At 37.4% G+C, this 27,841-nt stretch overlaps 1 protein-coding gene across 1 annotated transcript in view; it reads right to left on the bottom strand.

The window, feature by feature from the left end:
• Window positions 1-27,841, bottom strand: part of necab3 (N-terminal EF-hand calcium binding protein 3) — an 84,460-nt gene that overhangs the window by 45,103 nt on the left and 11,516 nt on the right. The window contains exons 3-4 of the mRNA XM_055160656.1: window positions 6,722-6,830; window positions 1,587-1,612 (exon numbers count right to left, since the gene is read on the bottom strand). Of these exons, the coding sequence (XP_055016631.1) occupies window positions 1,587-1,612; window positions 6,722-6,830 (135 nt within the window). The remainder of the gene's footprint in view (window positions 1-1,586; window positions 1,613-6,721; window positions 6,831-27,841) is intronic.

The following is a 27,841-nucleotide window of genomic DNA, read 5'->3' as shown; positions in this document are numbered from 1 at the left end:
GCTGGAGCTGAGATCAAACCTCCAACCTTTTGATGATCCTCATCAAACAACTGTTGCCCAATATATTTTCTTATTAATAAACTGAGTCTGTTGCTAATGTACTAAAAGGCAATACAAAAGTAGCACCTTGATAATCAATTGTCAAAATAAATGACTATTTTTAATTTTGTAATAATGCAAGAGAGGCAGTTATATTTGTGGTGTGCTTACAATGTGGTAAAACTGTAACTTAAATATATGATAATCTATAGACAGTGAAGAGAACAGTACTGAATATCTGCATTAAAATATATTTTGTACATATTTTGATACACAGTCCAATCACAGAGTACTGCATTCTGAATACTTAGAATACTTTTACTTTGAGTTGCTTTATATTATAATGTAACACAGCAAAGATTCAAAAACTATATCTCTGTTGCGTCCTTGGTAATCCACTATTATGATTAATAAAAGAAGGAAAATCCAACTCTGTGAAGTTTGAAGCATAAAGGCCGCCACAGACAACAGGATTTTTTGGATGTAAGCAATTTTTAAACGTGCGATAAAAAGCACACACCACAGACACAAGGAGAATCTTATGAAACTTAAATCCTCCGATCGCAAAGACTGTTGCGGAATATGATTCGCGTACCACAAGCTATTAAGTTGTGAGTGCGATTGCATCTGCTGTTTCCTGTCTACAGTAAAACGACTCACTTTGAGACTCTTAAGTGTTCAAAAGATCAAAGCACTTCTAGTTTAGACACAAGTCAAAACTGTGTTATTATTACTTGTGAAATGTGATGCAATACTTCAAATACATGATTTTAAAGCAGGAAAGATTGGTGATAAAGTACACATGAAGTAGAGTCAGTGTCGCTCATCTGCAGCTTCACGACAATCTGTACTCTGTGTGGATGTAAACAGACACATGTGAGGAACTACTCTTGCCTTTTTACTTTCAAAGAATGAGTCAAACTGGATTAACAGCAATGTTTTGTGGACTGGATGTCATTATTTGCAGACGACAATTTCTATGGATAATGTGGATGAGATGTTGCACTTTAAACTGACCACTTTACGAGAGGTGAGCAATAAAGTCTTCTTGTAATATCCCGAGTTTGTAATTTACATCTCTGTATCCATCACTCCTCTGCCCCTGACACTCTGTTTTATTGTTACCATAGCGTTGCTGATGTTTGGTGGTTATGATCTGACAGAGCAGCTCAGAGTCACACTGACACGACACACACGAGGAGCGCGGCGACTTCAAAATCGCATATGAAGACACAAAGTCGGGTCAAGCCTCCCTGTAAGAAAACCGCAGCCAAAATCGGCTGTATTGCAAACACAACACCAAATTAAAGCGTAACTGTACCAGAATACAGCTACTCAAAATTACAATTCTTTATACTTTTCAGAATATTTTAGTTACTTCTACACTACAACATTTGAAGCTTGCATAGCTTCTGGTCTTGGCAACAACACTATTTTTTATTTTTTTTGTAGAAGTAAATAAATTCAGTGATAAAAAATAAAACCTGGAGATGTTTTCGTGCCAAATATGAATGCAACGTGTTAGAAAATAAATTACCACGACCCACCTGAGAGCTTGTCCGTGTCCAAATTGCTGCAAGGGAAAGCACAAGAGAAAACGGGACATTTAATTAGATACATAAGTTTATTTTTCCACCATGGGGACAAGAATACTCAAATATTACTCACAAGAAAGGGACAAGACATGATCCTTCTAGTTAAAGTGACTATTCTCTGATCTATGTTATAATGTTTCCTCATCGCAAACAAACCTGGAGTTGTGTTTTGTTTCATTCACACATGTTTAACACACAAAGCTTGCACATTTTGGCTGAGTTCTTCGCTCAAATGGAATGCAGGAAACGCTCCACTGTGTTTTTTAACTTCATACACCTTAATTAGAATTATTTTGGTGATTTTTAGACCTGTAATTGCTAAGCTTTACTCAACAAAAGGTAAAATCTAGCTGTTAAGTTGAAAAGTACCATTACATGAGATCACAAGGTGGAGCAGAGCAGTTTGAGCTTTAATATAGGGTTATCTAAACATGTGTGAATCAAACAAAACACAACTCCGGGTGTGTTTTTGATGTGGTAACATTATAACATGGCTTAAAACCCCACAAGAGTCAATTTCATGGCATATAATAGTATCTTTAAATGTCCTTCAGCACTTTAAGATGCACTGTTCTGGTTTAGAGTCCACTATGTGCTTGTCCCCATGGAGATGTTACATTACCTCCAATGTACCTTAAAAAAAACTCTCCACAGATCTGACCTGGAACTTGACCTGTTAGCATCACCTGCTTGTGTACATAGAGATGGATAGGATCAATGTCATACTGTGTTATGATGTTATAACACCTGCAAGGAAGCAAGAAGAAAATGGACCCTCCTCTAGAAAAGGGGCACAATGTAAATAATAATTGTTGCACGCTATAGTTAATAATAAATACTAGAAAAAAAGGCATTGCAATAATTAAACTGTTTTGTAATCAGATCCAGTGTAAACATAGGGGTTCCCTTTTTAAAGTATTTCAAGCTACAGTCAAACATCGTCTGGCAAAATTCTGTAATTCACTTAAACAATAATTACAGTATATTGATCAAGGTACAGGTGAAGTGTCTTGCCAAAGGACACAACAACAGTGTACAGTTGGAGCTGAGATCAGTGGCACAGTGCATCTTTAATTAGTTACATGTCATTTGAAAAATAAATGTGTGAAATATGTGTGTTGTGATTTTTTTTGGGTAGCTTTGAATTGTGAAGGACAGGGCCCATACTTTTAGACAGACTGGTGCCACCTAGTGTCACCGCTCAATTTCATTTCTCTCCAGCGACTAGGTCAGGAATCAGAATACACTAGACCAGCGGTGTCCAAACTTTTTTCATCAAGGGCCACATAGCTAAACACAGGTGAAGCAGAGGGCAGATTGAGGGTTGTAGACTGATGCTCACTACAGGGAATAATTGAAATATGTAAATGTTTAACATGTTAGAATGAGCCATCAGTCTTTATTCATGCTAAGATCCTTAAAACCACACACTAAATATTAAATATTTGCTTTATCAAGGTAGATTTTCAAAAAACTTGAAAAATATTTTTTCAATTGATGCAAGGTAATTTGGGCCAATTCACCTGGAAGTCTGAGGGTCAAGAAAAACTTGTCTGAGGGCCGCATTTGGCCCCAGGGCCATAGTTTGGACATGCCTGCACTAGATGGTTCGTAAAAACCTTGGAAGTGCAAGTTTGGGCACCAGCCAATCAACAAAGAGCCATACATTCTGTGTTGTCAACGATTCCTGAGATCGAGGATTTAAAGCAGGAATAAAGAGAATGTTTGGTGGATTTTATCAAGGGGGAAAGACGTTATTGCCCTTCTTCCTACGGGATTTGGGAAAAGCTTAATATAACAGTTAGCCCCGATAGCGGCGCATTACATACGTCATGACCAAATAGCAGCGATTTGTTAAATGACAAAAACTACCCGTCTACCGTTGAGCGAACGAATTCTAAATGCTGCGAGGTCAGACTTTGGTTCACTTCATAGAAACTGGCTGATGAATCAGGCTACCATACTTTATTACTCACAATGAATTCAATATTTTTTTTCTCACATACTAATCCTGAGAGAACATTTCATACTTAAAGTAGTAAAGCACATATAGTAGTTTCACCACATTTTCACATAAGCTCACTGTGGACCAGCCAGTGTCCATTTAACATTCTGTGACAGAGTGGATAAAAACTCAATTTCATATAATTTATCATAATACAAATCAGCGAAATGAAGGCTTCAGTTAACGCCAGATGGCACAGTGTCCAGTTTGCAGGGCTAATCAACAGTCTCATTAGTGTTGATATAACAGCCCAAACAACAGCCCAAATGGAAATACCATTAGAAAAATATATAAAACAAAATAAAAATAAAACAAATTGAACTTGCATAATTAATTGATCTGTGTTTCTATACATGCTCTCACAGTAATGTGTCTTTTCAGGGTAATATGATTGGATAGTGGGTACCATTTAATAATAACTACACCCTAAAGGTCCTATATTACACAAAACTGACTCTTGTGAGCTTTTAGCCATGTTATAATGTTGTAAGTTATGTCATCAAATCATTCAAATGATTCTAGTGAAGGTGTATGGAGCATTTCCTGTATTGCCACATGACATCACAAGTTGAAACAGCATGTTTTCTGTTCTTGAGAAGAATTCTGTCTAAATATGTAGGATTTGTGTGTTAAACATGTGTGAATGAAACAAAACACAACTCCAGCTATGGTTTGATGAGGAAAAAATTATATAACATAGAACTGAAAATAGCGTAATATGGGCCCATTCATTGCCTAAGGTATGATATAATGAAAGTAAATAAATCGTTTATGAAGAATGAGTCAGGCTTGGTACCTCAAGGCGTTATCGTACACAGTGTAAAATGTGCTTCTAAACTCATGAATACTAGGAATGCATAAGTGAGGCATAACTTTGAACCACTGAAAACTGTTGAAAATGAACTAGTTGTGTTTCCACATTTTTAAGACAGTAACAATCATGTTCAGCAAGTTTAATTAAAGTTTTAGGGTTAGGAGTATTAATTTAAGTAGTTTTAAGCCTGAATCATTCTTAGAAAAACTATCGTCACGGTATGAACCTCATGGTATGATATTTATTGCAATATCGTGGGAAAGCTTACGATATGACGGGGAGGCTCACGATTAGGAATGTAACAATATCCAAATCTCTTAGTATGATATTTACGCAAAATTTTCACAATATACATCTGACGATACAATATTTATTGCGAAATTTTGTGGAGGCTGTGAACAAAACTGTTAATATGCTACTTTTTCCTCTTAAAATGCCTTGACAAGACTTAATCGAAAGAGCCAAAGTGCTTAGAACTGCTATTTCTTCATGTAGTCTACACTGAAATGGAGCAAAGGATCATGGTCTATGTAGTTCTCTCTTTAAATCTTTGTTCATGCTTTGTTATGGTCATTAAAACTGTTGTTGTTCTAAAATGTTGTGTTGTCAGTATGTGATAACAGAGCCAAGGACAAAGTAGCCTTCTGGATTGAAAGACTATAAAAGTTCAAATCAAACATCAAAAATAGAGACTTTCCTTTGAGCTGACCGCTATAGCCCACCCCGAGGCGGAGCTCTTTGATTGCAGTTTCAAAGCAGTGTGTTTTCAAGTGGCTGCGTTGGCCAAGTTTCCCACACTAAAACATGAGGCTTAATTTTAGCAGCCTGATTGATTGGGAAGTCTATTTTTCCTAAGCTTGTTACATATTCGTGACATTTAAAAGGACAGTCTCTCTCTCTGTAACTGCTGCTGTGAGCCTCATGGTTTTAGCCTTAAAATGTTCGTATTAACCCACTCTACATAATCCTAGTGTTTTTATTTAGCTACTTTGTAAATAAATTCCTATTTCTAATATGGAATTGGCCCCTATAACCGCTAGCATTGTGAGCTTGCTATGGGGGATGTCACATTCCCCTTGTACACTTCTTTATATACAGTAGTCTATTGTTGCCACTAGCCTGATTCATCAGCTAGTCTGACCTCGCAGCATTAGGATTTTTTCGCTCAACAGTACACGGGTACTTTTTAATTTAACCAATCGCTGCTATTTGATTGTGACGTATGTAATGCACCGCTAACGGGGATAACTGGTATATTAAGCTCTTTCCACATCCCATAGGAAGAAGAGCAATAATCTCTTTCCCCTTGATAAAACCAAACATTCTCTTTGTTCCAGCTTTAAGTCCTCGATCTCGAGAATCGTTGCCAACACAGAATGTATGGCTTCATCTGTATCCACCTCGACCGCTTTGTTTACTGTTGTGCTGTATCACAAAAAGGGACCCAGCCATGGCTTCACACCTCTTTGCTGATTGGCCGGTGGGCGGTCTACAACTTCCGGGGTTTTTGCAAACCGTCTAGTGTATTGCAATTCCTGAACTAGTTGCTTTAGAGAAATGAAATTGAGTGGAGGCACTAGGTGGCGCCAGCCTGACTAGGTTGCCACATCCTTATCGTGCAAATGGAGGACACATACTAGTTTTTCTCAGTCTCAGTATATGGACAGGCCATGGCTCATGTGAAAGCTCAGAGCCTCCAGAATTCACTCACTGAGCTGCAGAGGCTGCACTAGCACTGATTCATGATTGGCTAGCGGTGCTTCAGGTAGATTCAGATCAGAGAGAGCCCTTTCAGGTTTAAACAAAATGGATTTCACCATTGAAACTGCTTATTCTGCTTTCTGGTTAGATGATTGTCTTGAGAACTAAATCAACAAATCATAACATAAGCAACGGACAATGGCCAATGTTTTTGTAATTAATAAAAAAAAACAAAAAACATCACAGTTGTTAACAGTAAAAGTCATATTTGAACATGTCTACCTCATGTGTGCGAATACAGATAGGCCATGTTTTGAATTTGAAATCAAAATCTTACATACTGGCCCTTTAACCTGTAATGAATGACTTAAAATGATCTTTCAGTGACTCGGAATGCAGTGTCTAAGCATTCTCTGACTTTATTAACAGACTAACCACAGAAATTCAAGACAGCAGAGGCATTTATGAAGATTTAAGTAGAGGCTTAGTGTAGATTAATATGAAATGAGCCTGCAGTCATGTTCCATTATAGCGACGAGACAGAGAGAAGAGCAGAGAGGGCCTCACTTGTTCTGACGTCCGTCGATGGAGTAAAAGAGCTCCTGCAGCTCCTCAGTGGTCAGGATGCCGTCTGCGAAGTAAGCATTGAACTCATCGAACGACAGCTTCCCATCATCTGCAAAAAAAGGAAATCATAATAAAAAATAAGACAACATGTTTATGATTTCTATGCATTTTATATCTGTGTACATCCACTTTTTCTCAATGTGGGATGATGCCATGGAATAACTAGTAACTATTAAAACTAATATGAAAACTGGATACTCATTTGAGCAGGTATAGATACTAAAGAAGTCACATCAACCGGATAGAAATGAACCTTTTCTGAATAGCTTTAGAATGATGAGCTTGAGAATGAAGTATAAGAGCACAGAGACTAGTATACATCCAAGGACCACTATAATACCTACATGGACAATTGAGGGATTACATAGATAACACCACATGGTAAAAGAAGTATAAAAGTACAATTATTTAATGTTAAAAATCACATTCTATTGTCTAAAGAATGTTCCAGTGTTGTATTATCATTGGTATTGAGTATGGACATTTGAATTTTTTGATCAACTACTTCTCTTTGATTGGTTGAATCCACATGAGTCATTGACCAATAAGAAGGATGGGTGAGGTAAAGCTGCTTAGAATAATGCACAGAATATGATGATATCAGACAAATTGTATTTTGTCATAGGGATCAGCAGGTGATTTGATTTTCACCCATTTACCCAGCACTGTACGTTCAAAAACAGAGATCAATGTTCTTCACACCCTGAAGAAGATCCAGTTCAATTTGATTTACTTTTGTAAAGTCTAGGCCTCTCAGGTCTTACCAAGATCATTGATTAAACCAACAGAAAGTTAGAAAATCCAACAGTGAAACCTTCATGGGTCAATAACAGACAAGCAGATTAACCAACATTCACACAAGCAAATGACATCCCCTAATATTGTCCTGTCCTCAACAGATAAAAGCTTAAAAATAAATCTAACCAAGTGCATGCCTGATATGTGTTTCTTTTTTTAAATGAATTTTCCAATTGTTATACCAGCAGCTCAATGCCTTTTGTTTTTGAGTTTCTCCAGTGATATCGTACTTAAAAAGAGATAAACTTTAAAAAGAGACAACATGCTAGTTTAGTCTTTCATTACTCATCTTGGACGCAAAGCCTGCACACATGTCAAAGCTGGACCAGTCTCTTCTAGCATACAGTACCAGGACTGATGACTCAGCTTGGAACGGAGACTCGATATTTCAGACCAAACAATCACAAAGACTTGGACACTTGAAAGATACACTGGTCAGCAAGTATGTCAAAAATAAATTACCAAAATCTATATTCAATGTATAGAAAGCTTCAGCGGTGCTCATCAGACACTGTTGTCAAGACGTTTTGGCTCCGTACACCATCTCGTTTCCAAAAACTATATATTCGATACTGTACACTAAATATATTGACGTGAATTCATTTTGCTGACAGACAGATATGTGCTTAAACGCTAACATTGCATTAAACTTGACTGAGATTTAAAGGTACAGTATGTCACTTTCTGGAGGTGAACATCAACTGCTAGCCAGGCTTGCGCCACCTAATGCCTCCGCTCAATTTCATTTCTCTCCAGCAACTAGGTCAGGAATAGGAATACACTAAACGGTTTGCAAGAACCCCAGAAGTTGTAGACCACACACCACTGAGATGGATGTAGACGAAGCCATACATTCTGTGTTGGCAACGATTCCCAAGATCAAGGATTTAAAGCCGGAACAAAGAGAATGTTTACTGAATTTTACCAAGGGGAAAGACGTTATTGCCCTTCTTCCTACGGGATTTGGTGCATTACATACGTCACAACCAATAGCAGCGATTGGTTAAATAAAAAAAGCACCCGCCCACTGTCGAGCAAACAAATTCTAATGCTGCAAGGTTAGATGGTTACCACGAAGTGAAACCAGCTGATGAATCAGGTTAGTATATAACAAATAGACATTTATATAAATAATGGATAGTGTTGTAATTGTTATCGGCGGTATGAACATTTAGAATATCAAATATATACTGTATGTTGTATGGTAAAACTTTTTATTTTTTTAAATAGATGGTAACACCTTGATAAAAGCTACAGACTGGGCCCTGATCAAGTGAATCAACAAAGCAACATAATTACAAAAACATTCAATGGAATAATCTAACATCCCCTCTTATTAATTTCACACAACATTGACAATTTATTATGCAAAATATCCTTGATGACATCTGCGTTAAAACCCCCATACCATTTGAGTAAACCTAACAGCTGCTCAGTTAACTTTGAGCTCCGCGTGTTGTGACAGACGTGGATGGAAAAATCAATAGCACAGGATAAATCGCCGCGTTGCCGTGTGTGAAGAAGCGTCCTAGCAACAGCCTATCATCAATCTGTCTCCTGGCATAGACTTGAGCCATCAGTCTGCATGCGCTGAGACTGCCACAACCAAACTACTCAAGACGATTTAATCCTCCTAATAGAGTCCAGAGCTGCAGAGCCATCCCTGTGTGTGCACTATAAATACAAACTCCACCGTTACTCAGTTTGAGACAAGGCATCAGATATCGGTAATGAAATAAAAAGCTCACACGGGTTATATGTGGAGCTTAAAATAGAGTAAGGAAAGGCAGAGTTTCATGGGGCTGAATGAGTCAAATATCAAAACATCTTATGTCATTGTTTTAGCCAGTGTGTCATTATTTATCAACTAATATATATCATTTGACCTGCGATTTCCAAGAGAGGTTGATATTTTGTGCCAACCAGCTGCCTAAAAGAGGGTCTGCCACCTACTTTGTTTATATAATTCGCGCTTAAAGGACTGTGGACAGTGACATGTAAACAAACAGTGTCATGTGAATGTGATGGCGTCTTTGGACCGTGGAGCGCTTTAGTTGTGCAGGCGTAAAACGGGCCACAGAACCCTAGGCAATCATACTTGAGAAAAGCACGGTTCTACAGTCCTAGTTTGAGTGCGCCCCTAGTACAGCAGGTGTTGGGGCAGACAAACACAGTCGCGGTAACTGGAGTTTACTGGACGTCCCTCAGTAGTGAGATCTACCTCGGGGTACAGCACATTATTTCACCCACAGTTGGAAATTCAGTCTCATACTTTGACTGTTATGAAGACAGAAGGGATGCACTTTGCTGCCACTGTTGCAGGGCTCTTCATGAAAGTAGCCGGTGAGTGGAACATCAAACACAAAGTCGTCTCACTGACAATTATTATGGTTTGCAATAAAAAATACATTTGCACAAAGCAGGCCTATCCATTTTTCTGTGTTGAGTATTATGAGTACTAAAATGAAGATTCAAGGAACAAAAATGTGTGATTATTTTGTGATTAATCGCAAGTTAACTATGACATTCATGAGATTAGTCACGATAAATATTTAATTGATGGACGGCACTAATTTTAACACAATTTGACCAGAGAGTGCTGACTCAGTTGGAACTACAACAGGTGAGCTGATTTGTGCTATTAAACAAGTCCCTCTCAAATAATATTACAGTCCCAAGCTAGCTAGAATTAGCCAACAATTTTTCAGTTAATCACTCTCACCTTTTTGTTGAAAATCACCTAAAACACCTAAAAGGGAATATGGACATAGACATGTTGATTACAGGCTCCTGAAAAAGTGCTGTAAATCCATTTTGCATTTTTTCTTGAGTTTTCAGACTAAGACTATCACTTATCAGACTGTGTTTGATATGCATTGTGTCACCATGGTAACTGCTGAACATTCCACCATACAGATACACGTAGAACAACCCCAGCTTGATGTTACTGCAAAGTATCAAAAAAAAAAGTCTGCAATGAAAATTTTGTTGTTCCATCCATCCATCCATTTCCTTCCACTTATCCGGGGAAGGGTCGCGGGGGCAGCAGTCTAAGCAGGGACTCCCAGACTTCCTTCAACCCAGACACGTCCTCCAGCTCCTCCGGGGGGACCCCGAGGCGTTCCCAGACCAGCTGAGACATAGTCCCTCCAGTGTGTCCTGGGTCTTCCCCGGGGCCTCCTCCCAGTGGGACATGCCCGGAACACCTCCGAGGGATGCGCCCAGGAGGCATCCGGAACAGATGCCCGAGCCACCTCAACTGGCTCCTCTCGACGTGGAGGAGCAGCGGCTCTATTCCGAGCTCCTCCCGTGTGACTGAGCTCCTCACCCTTTCTCTAAGGGAGTGCCCAGCCACCCTGCGGAAGAAACTCATTTTGAGCGCTTGTATCTGTGATCTCGTCCTTTCAGTCATTACCCAGAGCTCATGACCATAGGTGAGAGTAGGAACGAAGACTGACCGGTAAATCGAGAGCTTCGCCTTTCGACTCAGCTCCGTCTTCACCACAACAGTCCGATACAGCGACCGCATCACTGCAGACGCTGCACCGATCCGCCTGTCAATCTCACGCTCCATCCTCCCCTCACTGGTGAACAAGACCCCGAGATACTTTAACTTTGTTATTCTTTTGTTCTTACTTTATTCCTCATTCATTGCAATCTGTGCTTCATTTTTGTTGATATAAAAATTTAACACCTGAGATTCACACAGTGTAGTTTTAAAGGTGCACTACGTAACTTCTAAGCTACAGGGTCCGCTAATTGTTTGTCTCCAGATGTCATTTCTTTATCTTGAATGTTTCACATCAGGGCATTAAACATGTTTCTCTTGGATTATTTCAATTACAGATGTTTTATAGATCAAAAATACCTTAAAAACATGAAGTCTCCCCATGTGCAGGTTTCCTTCTCCATAGATATGACCATCATTCTGTCTCCATTGACATTTCCAAGTTTATTTCCATACCGTGATATAATAAAGGCAAAGCAGTAACATCTCCATGGAGACAAGCAAGTGGCAGACCCTCCAGCAGAAAAGTTACACATTGCACCTTTTCCTTATTCCTAACAATAGCCCCCATCTCTTCACAGATAAGGTACATGGGGCAGATGAATATGGCGGTTCCAGCTGGCTGATTCAGCAGAGACTGAAGGGCAGGCTGAGGACCATCTGTTTGGACTGGGCTGTTTGACATCTTATTATCTCCCACCACAAAGTGTCACGTGTGCTAAACCCACCGCAGCGTGTGTGCTTATACAGTTTAATGAAGCAGTTTAATGAGGATTCTCAACATTTACACATGCAGGATTATGTGATACAAGAAGGGCTGTACTCATTTAGTCATTTAGTCAATGAGTTTTCTGATGGTGCTTTAGTCGACCACTGTTTTTATTAGTCAAAAATAGTCAAACTGCAATTTTGTAAGTATTCTAACTGCGCTTAGATTTGTAATTAAAGTTTAAAAAGTAGGATTCTGTTCTGCACATTGTAAACAACTCCAGGAACACTAAAGGTGCATTGTGTAACTTTTCTGGTGGAGGATATGTAAAATGCTTTCCTCCGTGGAGATGTTATTGCTTAGTCTGGAATGTTTGACAGTGTAGTATTAAGCCTTTCTATCTTCAAAGAGACCAAACCAGATCACAGGTCAGATCTGTGGAGAGGCAATCTCCGCTCACAGTCAGAATTCCTGTTTCTTTAGGTATTTTTGAGCTATAAAACCACCTATAAGTTGATACATGTAAGGTACAGGTGTTAAATGTCACACTGTGTAACATTTCAGATAGAGCATTGACATATCCATAGAAACAAGCAGGTGACGGACCCCCAACCAAAAAGTTACATCGTGCATCTTTAACATGTGAAAGAAATATGAAATGACAAACCTTTTAAACAAAAAAGACATTATATTCAGTTACTTGCAATTGTGTTGTGTTGTAATTATGCTGTCAAATTTTGATTTGATTTTGGTATATAGTGCAGCCACAATTGGGATGAATAAGAATTTATTGAGACTACAGCAAATTGGCAAGACATAAAGTGAGTGAGCTTGACTTTTGAGAATACATTGTGAGTTTAAACTGATACTATACAACACAACAGAGAAACTGGAGAGATCGTTTATTCTTGGTTATTGGTCTTTTAAATAAACTGTAAAGGGAGAGCCATCGTGCTGCACTATATACTGTCCCATCCCACTTATTTAACTTATTTAACTTATTTAACTTTTTACTTACGCTGCAGCTCGGGTCCTTACTCGAACTAGGAAGTACGAGCACATAAGTCCTGTGCTCAGGTCTCTGCACTGGCTTCCTGTGCCTCAGAGAATAGACTTTAAAGCAGCTCTGCTTGTGTACAAGTCTCTCCATGGCCGAGCACCAAAGTACATCTGTGACATGTTAGTGTCATATGAACCATCTCGCACTCTGAGGACCTCAGGGACCGGCCTCCTGCTGGTGCCCAGAGTCAGGACTAAACAAGGGGAGTCAGCGTTTCAGGTTTATGCAGCTAAAACCTGGAACAGTCTGAACATGTGAGACAGACTCTTCTGTGACGCTGTTTAAATCCAGGCTCAAAACATTTCTGTTTAACTGTGCATATAACTGAAAGGTTTTCATTCTGGTCTTCTCTCCAATTTATGTCTCTCTTTTTAAATTTTAATCTTCATGATTATTTATGTTTTGATTTGTTTTTATTATGATTTTAATGTATTTCTTATTCTGTAAAGCACTTTGAATTACTTTGTGTACGAATTGTGCTATACAAATAAACTTGCCTTGCCTTGCCTTGCCTTGCCTTACTTAAAGGTGCACTGCGCAACTTTTCTGGACGCTCTGCTACCAACTTGTCTCCATGGAGATGTATTTTTTTTGCCTGGATGTTCCATGGTCTGACTTTAAACATATCCATCTAGTATTTATTCATTTCGGTGTTTCAATTGCTCAAAATTACAATAACTCCTTCTGTGAATAGGGACGACTCTCCACAGATCTGAGTTGTAATGTGGCGTAGTGCTGTATCTGTAACCGGTTTATACAATGCTGCCGAACATTCTAGACAAAGAAATAACATCTCCGTGGAGACAAGCAGGTGGCAGTAGAAATGTTACACAGTGCACCTTTAAATGATCTTTTTTTACCATGTTGTTTTTATTCTTATGCCCTTGTCCATTGCCATGAACTGTGAGGCTGTACGGGCTGTTTGTTGCCACTGACTGCAAAACAATTGCCCCTCGGGGACCTAATAAAGTTGAGTAGTTTGAGAGATTCTAGTGCCACATCTGTTCATAATAGATGCACAGGGCATGTATAGTTGACAATAAAAATATTTAGTCAACTGCAGCCATAGATACAAAGCAAGCAGGGTTTATAGATGCAAGAGATGACAGTATATTTCTCTTATTTATTTAACTGTTCGGCCAGCTCTGCGTCTTACACTACAGGGGAAATGGATAACAACAGTACCTGCATACAAATCTGGGTTGACACCGCCAGAACATACATAAAAAAAGAGGCAATGTTCTAATTAAGGACTAAACTAGGCTGATCGCTGGATTAAACTAGGTCAAAAAATAAGGTTAAAACAAAAAGAAATATATACTAGGGTCTAATTATAGTACAGTGAATGGTTAGAATTGAAAATGTGAGCCTCAACTAAAACAAGACAACAAAAATAAGAATATACTGGTTCCTGAGTGGGGCTGTATGGTTTTGGAACACAGTGACCATTTTTCGAGCTGGTTTTGCAATTGTAATTAGAAGAGCAAATTACACAAAGCTAATTTTAAACATGAATTACAATAATATTTGGGAGGTATAAAAGAGACAAATGACAGATCATAAAAACTAATCTCAGCAGATTTAAAATCCACACGGTCAGCAGTGATCTGTAGTCAGCAGCAGCATAATGAGACGCAATCTATTTTGAGTTAGATCTGATTTTGAAGGAATTATGAGGTGTATTTTTAGTACTGTCTTTCGAGGGTGAAAAGCTGAAAGGATGAAGTGTCCCAAGGTCTTTGAATGAATGTAGACTCTGCTTCACAACAGAAGAAAAAGAGGATGTTGTGCTGTACATTTGGGGACATTGGAAACACATTTGCTTTTCATTTATGTTGATTCTGGATTGGACTATGTAGTTCTCCAGTCAGAAACTCTTCAAATTGGTTGTAAAAGGCGATAAAGACAAAAGTTTTTTCTACTATTCTGGAGTGTTTCAGTATGACATGCACGAGAGTGACATTTTCAGATGACGTCGCCTCCTGCGTGTCGTGCCCATGATGCATTTCAGAACATGTTTATAAAGATGTAACCTAAACAGAGCTGCCTTTGCAATTGTGATGATTTATATTCATTATTCATCTTGTAGATCTGAGTAGAATCCAATATACAAGAATGTAACTAAAGCCTGCCTATGTGGCCCTTCACTCACCTTCTTAAACATAAATCTCCAATGCCCTTCTGTCCACCATTGTGGGAACAGTTAATTTTAATGAATGTGGTTAAATCCAGCCTCTGCAGAACATGGACTTAATTAAAAGCAGCTCACTTGGCTAAAAGTGACACTTTGAATCTTGCATGAAGTCATTTGAATAATTCAGACATTGTACCATTTCCGTGATGCACATCACATCTACTGTATCTGTGTTCAATTTTCACATGCGCAATGCTTATTTTTATTCACTCTGAACACTTACAAATGGGAAACCAATATACACACAGCTGCCCTGTTTCCAGACATGGCCGATAAGACCACATTATAACACTATATTACTATTATTTTTATGTTAATAACTGCATTCTATTGTATAAAAAGTTAAATCTTTTTAATTTTTTAAATTTGTATCAAACCTCTCCCTTAGCATCAAAATTCAGTTTTAAATTTTTGTATCACACGTAGTACGTCATCTATTAAATCCAAAACATTGCAGTCACCCTTCTCACACTCGAAAAATATATATATGTTTTGATTACATATATATGTATATTTTAGTCACTAAATTCAAAACTTGTGAGTACATCTTCCCAGACCACAGATCCCCTCCTGTCCCAAGTGTCACTCTGGATTTGGCTGATGTTCTAATGATGGCCACTGTCAGCACTCTGCCTTCCTCTGACACGTCTGGGCTTCTGGATCTATCTCAGAAACCTCTGTCCTTCTTCACATGTCAGAGCATGTGCTTTCTTCAGCTCTTCAATTATTCATGTGTACATAACTTTAAGTTTTGAAAGTCAAATTGGGTTAAGTACAATTTGTGTTTTCTTTTTTTTGAGTAAATAAAAAAGCTAAGGCTGCACAACATATTGGAATCAAAATAAAATTGCAATCTGAATTGGAACTATTATCAAACAGGAAAGGCAGATTTTTTTTAGATAATAGAGTTATTTGTGAAATAACTTGCAAGTAGGATCCGGGCTATGATAGAATGTGCTCTGCAAAGAACAAAATGTTTCTTTTTTAGGAGGATCTTGTTCTGAAAATTCATGCGATGCTCTTATATTTTCTCATTTCAGTCTTCTCTCAAATAACTCTCATGGAGTTGTTTACAATGTCCACTCTGTACAAAATTCTGCTTCGTACATACATGTTATAATATTATTTCCTTATCAAAACATATCCAGTGTGTTTTCTTCATTCACACATGTTTAATCCTGCATATTTAGGTTGAGTTCTTCAAACTGAAAACAGTACAGAGATGCAGCAAGAGGTCCATTTTGTTTTTAAACTCCAGCTGTTAACTTGAAAACTACCTTTTCATGACATCACAAGGTGGAACAGAGCATTTTGAGCTTTAGAAATGTAGACAAACTATTAAAAAAAGATGATTCAAATGTGTGAATGAAACAAAACATAACTCCAGGCATGTTTTTGAGGAGGTAACAACATTCTAACATGTCTTAAAGCTCACAAGAGTCAATGTTTCATAATATAGGCCCTTTAAACTATTGCTCTATATGCATGCTGCTTTTCATGTAAGTGAGAAGGATTTAAATGGAAGTCAATGGGCACTAAGGGTAATATAATAGGATGAGTCCACTTAAAGGCCCTTAAGTAGGCGTCAGTTTGACAGTGGGGTAGTTACTTCTCATCTCCACAGCCTTAGTAGAGCAAAGCTGTTATAAATTTTTAGTAGAAAAGTGTAATACATTTTTAGCTGATCCGTATTCAGTGTAAAGCAATATCCAAATATCAATGCAATAACTCACAGTGTGGTATCCTCTTTCTTGCATTAAGCTGCTGGAAGAGCTGTGTGGAACTTTAAAAAATATTTCTAAGAATAAAATGTGTAGTTATCCAAGAAATGTTTTCATAAATATAATTTTCACAGTTGTGTTTAATCAACAGTTCAGCAAAGTGTTAGAAAGAAAGGTAATAGAAACTTGATTTCTGTGAAAATAAAATGTCCAACTGCAAGAATATCTCAAAATAGTGTTGTTGCTGATACAAAAACTTAAATTGATTTCTATACTAGGAAAACAATTTGATACTCATTACTGACTGCCACACATGCACAAAAAAGTATATACTAGATTTTCAATACAACATATCAGTAGTTTCTAGAATGCCATGGTGGGTTGTCAAACATACTAGAAATCAGATATCATGATGGTAAAACTATTAAATTGAATATTAATACTAAAAAGCCACATTCACAGGACAGATATGAACGTTTTCTGAATATATTTTGAATAATCTTGAGCTCAGAACAAGTATAAAACCACATAGTATACACCCACAGACTACTGTGGAAGAACCTACCTGCACGATTGATAGATTACACAGATCCCACGACTGAATGTTGAAAATCACTTTTTATTGTCTAAATCAAGTATGTTTTTTATTTTATTTTTTATTGTGGCATCAAAATCAGTGTATCAAGTATGACAACATATGGAAGATAATTAGTTTCATGAGGTTTAGAATTTTAAACACTTTTGAATTTCTCACTTTGAATGTTTTAACTCTGAAAAAAACATGTTTGAATTAGTTTTATTCAAAATTTTAGTTGCTGAAATTTTAAGTGTACACTTTCAAAGTGTTTAAAATTAAAAAAATTAACTTTTAAAAATTCAACACAAATATTTTCAAGCCCTCAAATTCAGCAGTCAAAATTCAGAGTGTAAAATTCGCAGTGAAAAAAATCTGCAGCAGAGATCCAAGATGCCAAGGCAAAAGCAATCGATCCAAAGTGATCTGATCTAACTTAGTAACTGGTGCAGTGAACCAAACTGATTGGTCAGAACAAGTCTCATCAAAACCTCATATCTTTGATTTCTTAAATGTAAACACCGCCCACAGATGAGAACAGCCAATAGGAAACAGCCTCTGACCTCTTCGCTCACACATGATCGATTGCTTCTTGGCCTCTTTGGTCTTTGTTGTGAATTTTTCACTGCAAATTTTACACTCTGAATTTTAACTTCTGAATTTGAGGGCTTGAAAGAAAGGTGAAATTTTTAGTTTAAATTTGAAATATATTGAAAAAGCAACTAAAATTCAGAATACAAATAATTCAATTCTTTTTGCAGAGTAAAAAAAAAATTCAGCGGTATTTAAAATTCACAATTCGATGGAACAAATTATCTTCCATAACAACACTAATTCCAAACTCGTGCGCTTGTATTACAGTCACGCTCAATGTAAACACACCACTATAGATCAACAGCATGAAAAGTCCAACATGATTAAAAAAACAAATGAGTTTCAACTGAAATCAAATAAAGTAACACAACAATTAATCTTATTCAAGCTTGTGTGACTTAAACTCACCATCTCACACAGGGAAAAACTCATTATATGTACAGTATATATATATATATAAGTTATGTCCAGGGTCCAGCACATATCCAGAAGCTGTAACATTATGATCAAACAGCCTCAAAGCTTGCCTCATCCGCCTCATCTACGCACCTCTCTGTGGCTGTGTAGGCTTCACTGGCGATGGCACCACAGTATGGATATCTGCTTATTATGTGTTCATTAGTGGAAGACCAAACCTACTGTACACGCTCTTCTTCCAGTTTAATGTATGCATTCTCACAACCGTCATATGCACTGGTATGAAATAAGCTTATTAAAACGGGAAATGCTTTAGATCAATTATGCATAGAGTCGAGTATCATGGCTACTTCTACATATGAGGGAAGACATTATCCAAAGATCTTGTCAGGTACTAATGAACATGATTTGATACTAACCAGTAATCTGAATTTGCATGTGGAGGAGTCAGATTTCTAGTTTAGGTTTATGTGTTCTATATTAAATGTGAGCTGATTTTCTTTTCTGTGTCTCCAATGGGAAGAATAAGGGTGAAAAAGATATTAACTGTACTAGACCTGAAAGTTCCCACCGAAAAAAAAAAGCTAGCTGTAACATTATGAATGAAGGACAGGAATTATCAGGCAAAATGTCACGGCCAGTTAAAAGGAATTTTTAATGTATAGATATTATTATTACACTATAAGCCACGCAATCTGTACCATGTCTAACCAATAACTTGTTGCTAAAGATGGACTATGTAACTTTTCTAATAGGGAGTCCAGCTTCTTGTCTCCATGGAGATGTTATTGCTTTGTCTGGAGTAGGTCAATGTATGAGTATTTGATTACAGGTGTGAACAAACATGAGTTTTTACTGAATTTTTACTTTACTGAGTTTTTACTGTGAGTGACCTCGAGTGTCCACAGATCTGACCTGTAATCTCTTTAAGGCTCTAAGTATCTGCTTTCTGGAGGTTCTGACCACACATAGATCATAATGGAGTTGAGAAAAAACAAAAAACAAAAACAGAAATACCGACCCATTCATGAACAAGAATATATGAATTAATACATTTTGATAAAATGGCAAATAGAACCGTATAATTCTGGGACGCTGTAACATTGAGTGGCGTCAAATGTGTGGGGTCTGAGATTAATGCCACACTGCTGAACATGCCGAACATAAACAAAACATACAGTAAATATCACCATGGACATGCAGAAAGATCTCACAATAATCGTATCACCAACACTTGATATTGTGACAAGAAACATCACAATTTTATGCTATTATTCACAACTGACACCATAAGTAAAGTTCTTATTTACTTTCACATCTCACATGTCCAATATATCACAATTCCTCTTTTAATTCACTCACTGGCTTTATGATTTCAAACTTACAGAAAGAAAAAATTTATGATACTGTGGCATAGTGCTGTAGTCAAGACAGCACTAATCCAAGACCAGTCCGAGACCACAGGGTCCCGAGACCAGGGCAAGACCAAGACCTTTGAGGGTCAAGACTGAGACAAGACCAAGATTTTTAAAGGCCGAGACCAAAATAAGACCGAGACCACGGCCCACCAAGACCAAACTGAGACCATCTTTGTAATTTTCAAACATTTATTTGTATTTTACAATTATTTTGGCACATATATCTCAATGTTTTATAAATCTATCTCCATTTTATCTCTCGTCGAGTGTCAGCTCTCGAGATCGAGAAGAGACCGAGTCCAAACACCTTCAAGACAAATGTGGTAGAGTCCGAGACAAGCTCAAGACTGTAAAAAAAATGGTCTCAAGGCCGGTCTCAAGTATTACGGCAATAATGTGGCATAAACAGCAATATAAAAACACACACTGCATTCAGGTTTAATTTTTTTCGATCACAGATTGAACTGAAATTTCATTTTTTACTTTTCAGCATTTTTCAACTTTCAAACAATCCTCACAATTATAATATTTTGGTACTTATTATTATTGTGACTGGAATAATCACAACTATCGATTCACCAAATAATTTTGACACCCCTGTACATAATGCACCTTTAATATTCTTGTGCTAATGTATGCTTTTATCCCAGTAGTGTATAGGAGATTCTGCACAATATATCATACATACACCACTGCAGCTGCATGCTTTTTATGCACAGCCCAAATGAATTACTGAAAAGGAACATAAGTGGGTTTTCTAAACAGATTGCCTGGCCTCAAAACATTCAGAACACACAAATATACATCCAGGCCTATTTGACTAAAATAAACAGTAAAGCTATCACAGCTCCAGACAAGCCTGGTGCAGAGATAAAAGACTGTTCCTGGAATCTGCACAGAGGAGAAGAGGATAACGCAGTAATAATGTGCAAATTAATCAAAAGCATATTATTAAAATGTCCCGACCGAGATTTTCAAGGGGTTTTGTCAAATAAGGTCACAAATATGTTCAACAAAACAGACAAAATTAGAATGCATTTTGCAATAAGGAAAATAAAGAGGATCTCTGTTGCATAGTGGTGTTAGACTGCGTTCAAGTTTGCACACAAATTGGGACTTAAAGGTGCATTGCGTAACTTTTCTGGTGAAGAGACCACCATCTTCTTGTCTCCATAGATATCTAGAGTGTCTCGGTACGGCATTAAACGTATCTATTTTCCATTTACTCAATAACATGTTTTTTTTTTATTGATTTCAATTCTTGACTTCTTACTGTGAGTGGGCTCGCCTCTCCATAGATTTGACATGTAACTTGGCCCTGCAGTGTCACCTGCTGCTTCTGTAGAGATAAATAAGTGAAATGCCATACTCTGGAACATTCCGGGCAATATCTCCATGGTGAGAAGCTGGTGATTGACCCTACACCAGAAAAGTTACACAGTGCACCTTTAACCTGGACTAAAACAAGGCTAAACTGAACTGGACCAGGACTAAACCATGGCAGTAACAGGACTAAACCAAATCTACATCAAGACTTAACATAGACTGTATATAAAAATGGACATTAGTAACCCATAAGATTTCAGCTCCATGGACTTTTTCCAATTGACTTTACGTTGAAAAAAACGATCACCTCTTTCTCTGTAACTGATGCTATGAGCCTCATCAGTTTGGTCTTAAAATGTATTGATGTGTTTTTATTTTGTCCCTAAATAAATACCTATTCCTAATATGGACCTGGCTCCAAATTCGCCCCTGTGACCTCAAACATCGTGTGCTTCATTTGAGCCAAACACTATGGGTGATATCACACTCCCCAAGTTCATTTCTTTATACTGTCTATGGGACAAAACCAGAATCCAAGTGTATTAGTTGTGGTTGCGATTGGAGAGGTTGGTGAAATAGCAAGGAAAAAATTAAAAAATTATAGAGCATATTATATTGTATATATTGGCAAACTGTACATCTTCTAACTCTTGGTAAAAATTATATTTTCTTCTTATTTCTTCTTATAATTGCAGTAGTATTATGCAAAAAGGATATGAACTACTTTTTCTTTACTAAATGGCTTTTCAGACGGGCTGAAAAAAATTTAATTTAAATTTTTCTGACAAGCACTGTGATTGCGAATAGATTTGAAATTTATGTGGTAATCGTTGGATTCAATTCAAAGGACCAGGACCATTAACATTTGAGAGTAGACTGAAATATGAACTGCTAATCTACAAGAATCACATGCATGGCAGAACTGTTAATCAAAGTCTAAACTACAGAATTAGCAAGTTTTGATCATAATAAGAATGGGAAATAAATAGCAGTCTTAGCGATTTGCTAATTGTGATAATTAAAATTACAATAAAAATTGTATTGCAGTATACAACATATCTGGCAGTGCTACTGTTTAGTTGTCATTTGTTTTGCCAAAATTGCCAGAAAATACTATTGATCAATCACAACCAAGTAAAAGGCCTTTAAGCAGTTAGTTAATATAGTGGCATACAACAAAAACTTAAGCGTCCTATATTACACAAAATTGACTTATAGACATTAGGCCATGTTATAATGTAATTACTTCATCACAAACATACCTTGAGTTGTGTTTTGTTTCATTCACACCTTTGAGCAACCATTTTTTCTTAGTCTGTCTACATCTCCAAAGATGAAAATGCTCCGTTCCACCTTGAGATGTCATGAAATGGTAGTTTAAGTTAACAGCTCCTTTTACCTTTAGTTCAGTAGAGATTGGCAAATCCAGTGCTGAAACAATCAAACTGCTTCGAGTGAAAGTGTATGGAGTTTAAAAGCTCAGTGGAGCCCTTCCTGTATTACCACATGACATCACAAATTGCAACAGAGTGTTTTCAGTTTGAGAAAATAACTCAGCCTAAATATGCAGGATTTGTGTGTTAAACGTGTGAATGAAACAAAACACAAGTTATGTTTGTGATGATGTTGAAACATGATAACATAGCTCAAAAAATAGAGCAATATAGGCCCTTTAAAACCTAAAACACCTGGTTGTTACCTGAAGAATATTATGCAATTGACTAACCACATTTTCACACTGTAATTCTATCCTGTTAAGAACTATATATGTCATAATATTCTTGAATTATATGCAGGTCAGGAGGTCAGCATTTACACAGGAGATTTCACAATCTCTTAAAAACCAGAGACCAGAGGAGCAGCCAGACAAACCAGAGTCCAAAAGTAGGGCAGAAAGTAGGGCGCCCTCTCCTCTCCCCAAAGGTTGGTCCCACCGCCGCTGCTCCTAAGTGGTTTATAAATTCCCTCGAATACATCACGGACAGTTGGTTTCCATTTGATAACATCTATAGACAGCCATTACTGATATTCCTGGTTGGCCTACTTCAGATGGGGGCTCTCTACCAAGCCATCTGTGCAAGAGATAAAAGGCATATCCTAATTTAAGCTTGGGCATGCTTTCTATCAGTCTAACAGTTCTTGTGGTAATGGTGGAAAGGCCATTGGGCACACGTCAGGAGCAAGACTCATTATAACAGGCAAATTATCGCTGCAACTGCCACTACATCTTCATTACAAACGCCACTTAATGATTATAAGAGCGCTAGGAAACATAATGCGTCGGTGAAAGATATATAAATGATGATTTTGTGAGCTTTAAGTCATGTTATAATGTTGTCACCTCCACAAAAATACCTTGAGTTGTGTTTTGTTTCATTCCCAATGTTTGAGTAACCCTTTATTATTAGTCTGTCTACAACTCCAAAGCTCAAAATGCTCCGTTCAACCTTGTGATGTCATGAAGCAGTAGTTTTTAAGTTAACAGCTCCATTTTGGAAATTCCAGGGCTGAAATGATCCAGATGATTACATTGAAGGTGTACAGAGTTTAAAAACACAGTGGAGCACTTCCTGTTTGTAGGAAATGTGAAACAAAACACAACTCCAGGTATGTTTGTGATGAGGAAACAACAGTATGACATAAATCAGGGCCCTTTAACTACGCCTTAAAGGGCCCATGCTACTGTAGTTGTTAGCTTTACTGTCATGGCATCAGCTCTGGTCTGTGAGAGTTGTGAAAAGTACTTAAACTATAACACACAGAATGTATGATTTTATCAATAAGGTACAGCACCTGTAATAATTCATAATGAGCAAATTGTGAATGATTCAGGCTTTGTGGCTACTTAATTAAGTATTAGAGTAAGAAGTTTAGTATTCATTAGTATTACCCTAGCATAATAGTATTTGTTCATGCTTTATAAGGTAAGTAAGAGAGGGTACTTATTACAAAGTGTTACCAGAAGATATTTAGTTCCCTTTCCATCAGTTAACCTTGAAGAGGAGTGACCGACACAGTAAATAAAAAGCCTGGTAAAAGTAATGCTTTGAGACAGGATGACATTCAATTTATCTTTAGAACATACAAAAAACATGAGGCAGTTCTATCTGACCAGCACCACAGAGGGTAAAGAAACCTTTGTATAAGGGAAAACAAACTCTCTGCATATTCAAAATATACAAGTATCGACTATCAACTAAAACTTCAGCCAGTCATTAACCAGTGCTAGTGCAGCTTCTGCAGCTCAGTGAATGAATTCTGGAGGTTCTGAGCTTTCACATGAGGCCTGTACAAATGAGAATGAGAAATACTTGTATCCATGTGTCCTATCTGCACTAGGAATGCACCCGATGTATCTGATACTGGTACCTGAGATTGATACCGGTACTGAAAAATTTGCAGGATCGAATGTTGGCTCTCAAAATCCTATCCTAGTTGGAGATATAAATTGATGTAATAAGATATTTACTGGTCGCAGTCGGCTCAGAATGTCTCAGAATCGCTGAACTTGTATTCCTACAAAGCTGTTCTGACGTTAGCTCAGAAATAAATAACAGCTTCTGGTCCCGGTTGATATAGGGAAGGCAGACACTTCATAAAAGTCAGTATCTGAACTAAAAAAGCTGGATCTGTGCATCTCTAATCTGCATGTTAAGGCACTGACAACCCAGATTCAGTTAATTGTACGATATCCAAGTCTAACAATACAATTTTGTCATGGTATGAATATCACGGTACGATATTTATTGCGATATCGTGGGAAAGCTCACAATTAGAGATGTAACAATATCCAATAATACAACAACAACAATAATAATAATAGCCTTGACAAGACTTAATCCAAAGAACTAAGACCTGAAAGTGCTTAGAACTGTTATTTCTTCTTGTAATCTACACTGAAATGGAGCAAAGGATCATGGTCTATGTAGTTCCCTCTGTCTTTTTTTTTTTTTTAGCTATTGCTGCACCATAACTCACATAAGCAAAGAGACTTGTAATTTGATATACTGTGTGTGTGGTATTGTATATTGTGTGTACGATATTATTGTGAGAACTTTGACGATACGATATCACGATTAGGGATGGGCATTCGATGAAATTTTCTTAATCGATTGTCGGAAGAATTAACGATCGATTATCGATTAATCATTAACGTTTTTATATTAAAATGATCATCATTATTATTACTATCTGCACTACTAATCTGTATAAATAAATTTAACTTTACGACATATAAACCGTAACGACTCTAGAGCCACTTCAATCCGTTTGACATTATAATGTTTTATAATTCAGTTTTGCGCAACTCTCACAGAAACTAAACTTAAAACCACATCTCTAATTTGCATAAATTAAGCGAAGATAAAACTACAGCTCTTGTCGCGCTGATGCGGTCAATTTCTGTTGGATTAAAAGACATGACTCAGTGGAATACAGGTTAGTGTGACCATATTTGCGTTTGTCAAAACCAGGACACCGTACGGGGGGGTGGGAGGTGGGGACTCGTCATCGACATTGCGCGACTCTCACCTGGTAAAGCTTTTTCCCACTGGACACCGAAACATGTGCTGCTTTGTACACTGTGCACAAGGACTCCCACTTGTCCCGAACGCAACGGAAAGCGTGGAATTTCTTGTACAAATCATTGTTAAATACACATTTGTGCTTCGGTACATTGCAGACTGACCGAAAGTTTGTGTCTTCGCTCCTTCTGAGTGCAGAGAGACACATGTACGGACCCCTGTTTGGTCCCTACGCTACGCACAGCAACCTACATTCGGTTTGTCGATTAAAATTAACATAATCGATGAAATTCTTAATGATCAATTATCGATTAATCATGCCCATCCCTAATCACGATATTTCGGTTATTGTTACATCCCAAATTAATCCTAATCTCAAAGATGTATTCAGTTTTATTAATGCTGATGTTGCAATTCTGTGTGCCAAAATACACAAAATAATGTATTATTACCTGGTCCCCGAAGGGTTGACCAGGTTTTGTATTCACCCTGTGTGTCTGTGTGTCTGTCCAACCGCGATAATTATGCCATTTATGGATCGAATGTCACCAAATTTGGTGCGTCAAGTCAAGCCCAAGTGCCCAATGGCGCAAAAAAGGTTTGGTGATGATCTGAGGTCATTTGCGGTCACACGGGCCAATTGAAAGGTCACGCCATTATAAAGGATAGGCAATTTCAGCAATTTCTGAACCATCTGCGGGCCAAAATATTCACCCAGTCATCACACAAGTTAGCACACACATAACCGGGGTATGGGCTGGGCTCCTCATAAGCGGGCTTCCGTGGTGTTGAACTGCCCCCATCGATGCCTCATGGGAGACCAGGTAACTATCTCTCTGATTGCGCTTGTTATAGATCCAAAAATAAAAAATCTGGTACAGCGCCTTTAATCAAACTTAATAAGTCATTATCAAAAAATTGGTGATTATAAATGACTCAGGCGTAGTCACTACTTAATTAAAGGGTTAGAGTTGGGAGTTACAGTATTCTTTAGTGTTAACCTAATAGTATAACAGTATTTGCTGACGCTTTTATGAGGCAAAACACACACAATAATACTCTGTTATTCAGTATTTCATTTTAGAGCTCATCTGTGCTTCTCTATACTGCAAACCCTAGTGTTTATAATGGCCCAGTGACCCAAGGCTATTAGGCACAAGTTTACATAACACTGTCACAGCTGGTTAGGTTCTTGTTTGAAAATAGAGTCTGTAATATTTCTCTTCATCTCCTCCTCCTCGTCCTCCTCCTCCTCCCAATAAGCATGACAGCATTTCCCTGAGCTCATTCTCATAAGAAAACAATGGTGGGTATATATTAGCTATGAGCTCCAGAACAATTAATCATGTAAATATGTCATGCCAAAGGTTAAGAGGAGCAGAAAGAGGATCTGATTATACTGGGGCCCATGGGATGGTTTAATTTGCAAAGGCACCTTGCAGGGAAACAAATGAATGCTTGAATTTCAACAGTGCGCAAAAAACAGCAGGGGCCATAATAATAATTTTTAAAAAAGTTAAAAAAAATTAAATAAAAATCTCGAGTGAAAAAATTGTGGAAAAAAAAAAATCTAAAGTGAAAAATCAGCTATTCTATTTTTTCACTATCAAAAAATGAACATAAAAAACATAATGATTACACCTAGAGAAATTACTCAAAAAAGTCATCTTACAGGTACTACTATTACTACAGTAAACAGGTATTATTCTTTACCACAACATAACTGCATTTCCTTAACATTGTTGTGAATCCTTGAATAGACTTGAATTGGTATTTCTAGTACACACTTCTTCTTCCTGTTCTTCTAAACAAACGTAAATACTTCTATTACTACTCTCAGGATGACTATTATTGTATCTGCTATTACTACTTTTAAGGTTGTCAAAAGTATTGAAAATCAGAAACTAATCAATACCAAAATTACTATCAAAACTATATACTCATTTGAGCAAGTGTCCATATACTAAAAAAGACAGAAATGGATCTTTCCTGAATAGGTTTAGATGATCTAGAGCTGTATAAGAAAAGACCACACAGACTATTAAACACCTATGGAACCTACATGGACACATAATGCATTTTCTGGACTACTGAGCGCACCAGAATATAAGCCACATATGTACATATATAGTCCAAACCTGAATATAAGCCACAGGTGTCCACATCTTCAAGAACATTTTCAAATTCGGACCATCTGCTTTTATCACCTCTGAAAACT

This window comes from Boleophthalmus pectinirostris, unplaced genomic scaffold (assembly GCF_026225935.1).
Source record: "Boleophthalmus pectinirostris isolate CB_2022bp ecotype Guang Dong unplaced genomic scaffold, ASM2622593v1 HiC_scaffold_3, whole genome shotgun sequence".
Taxonomy (NCBI): Eukaryota; Metazoa; Chordata; class Actinopteri; order Gobiiformes; family Gobiidae; genus Boleophthalmus; species Boleophthalmus pectinirostris.
This window is presented reverse-complemented; position numbering and strand designations above follow the sequence as displayed.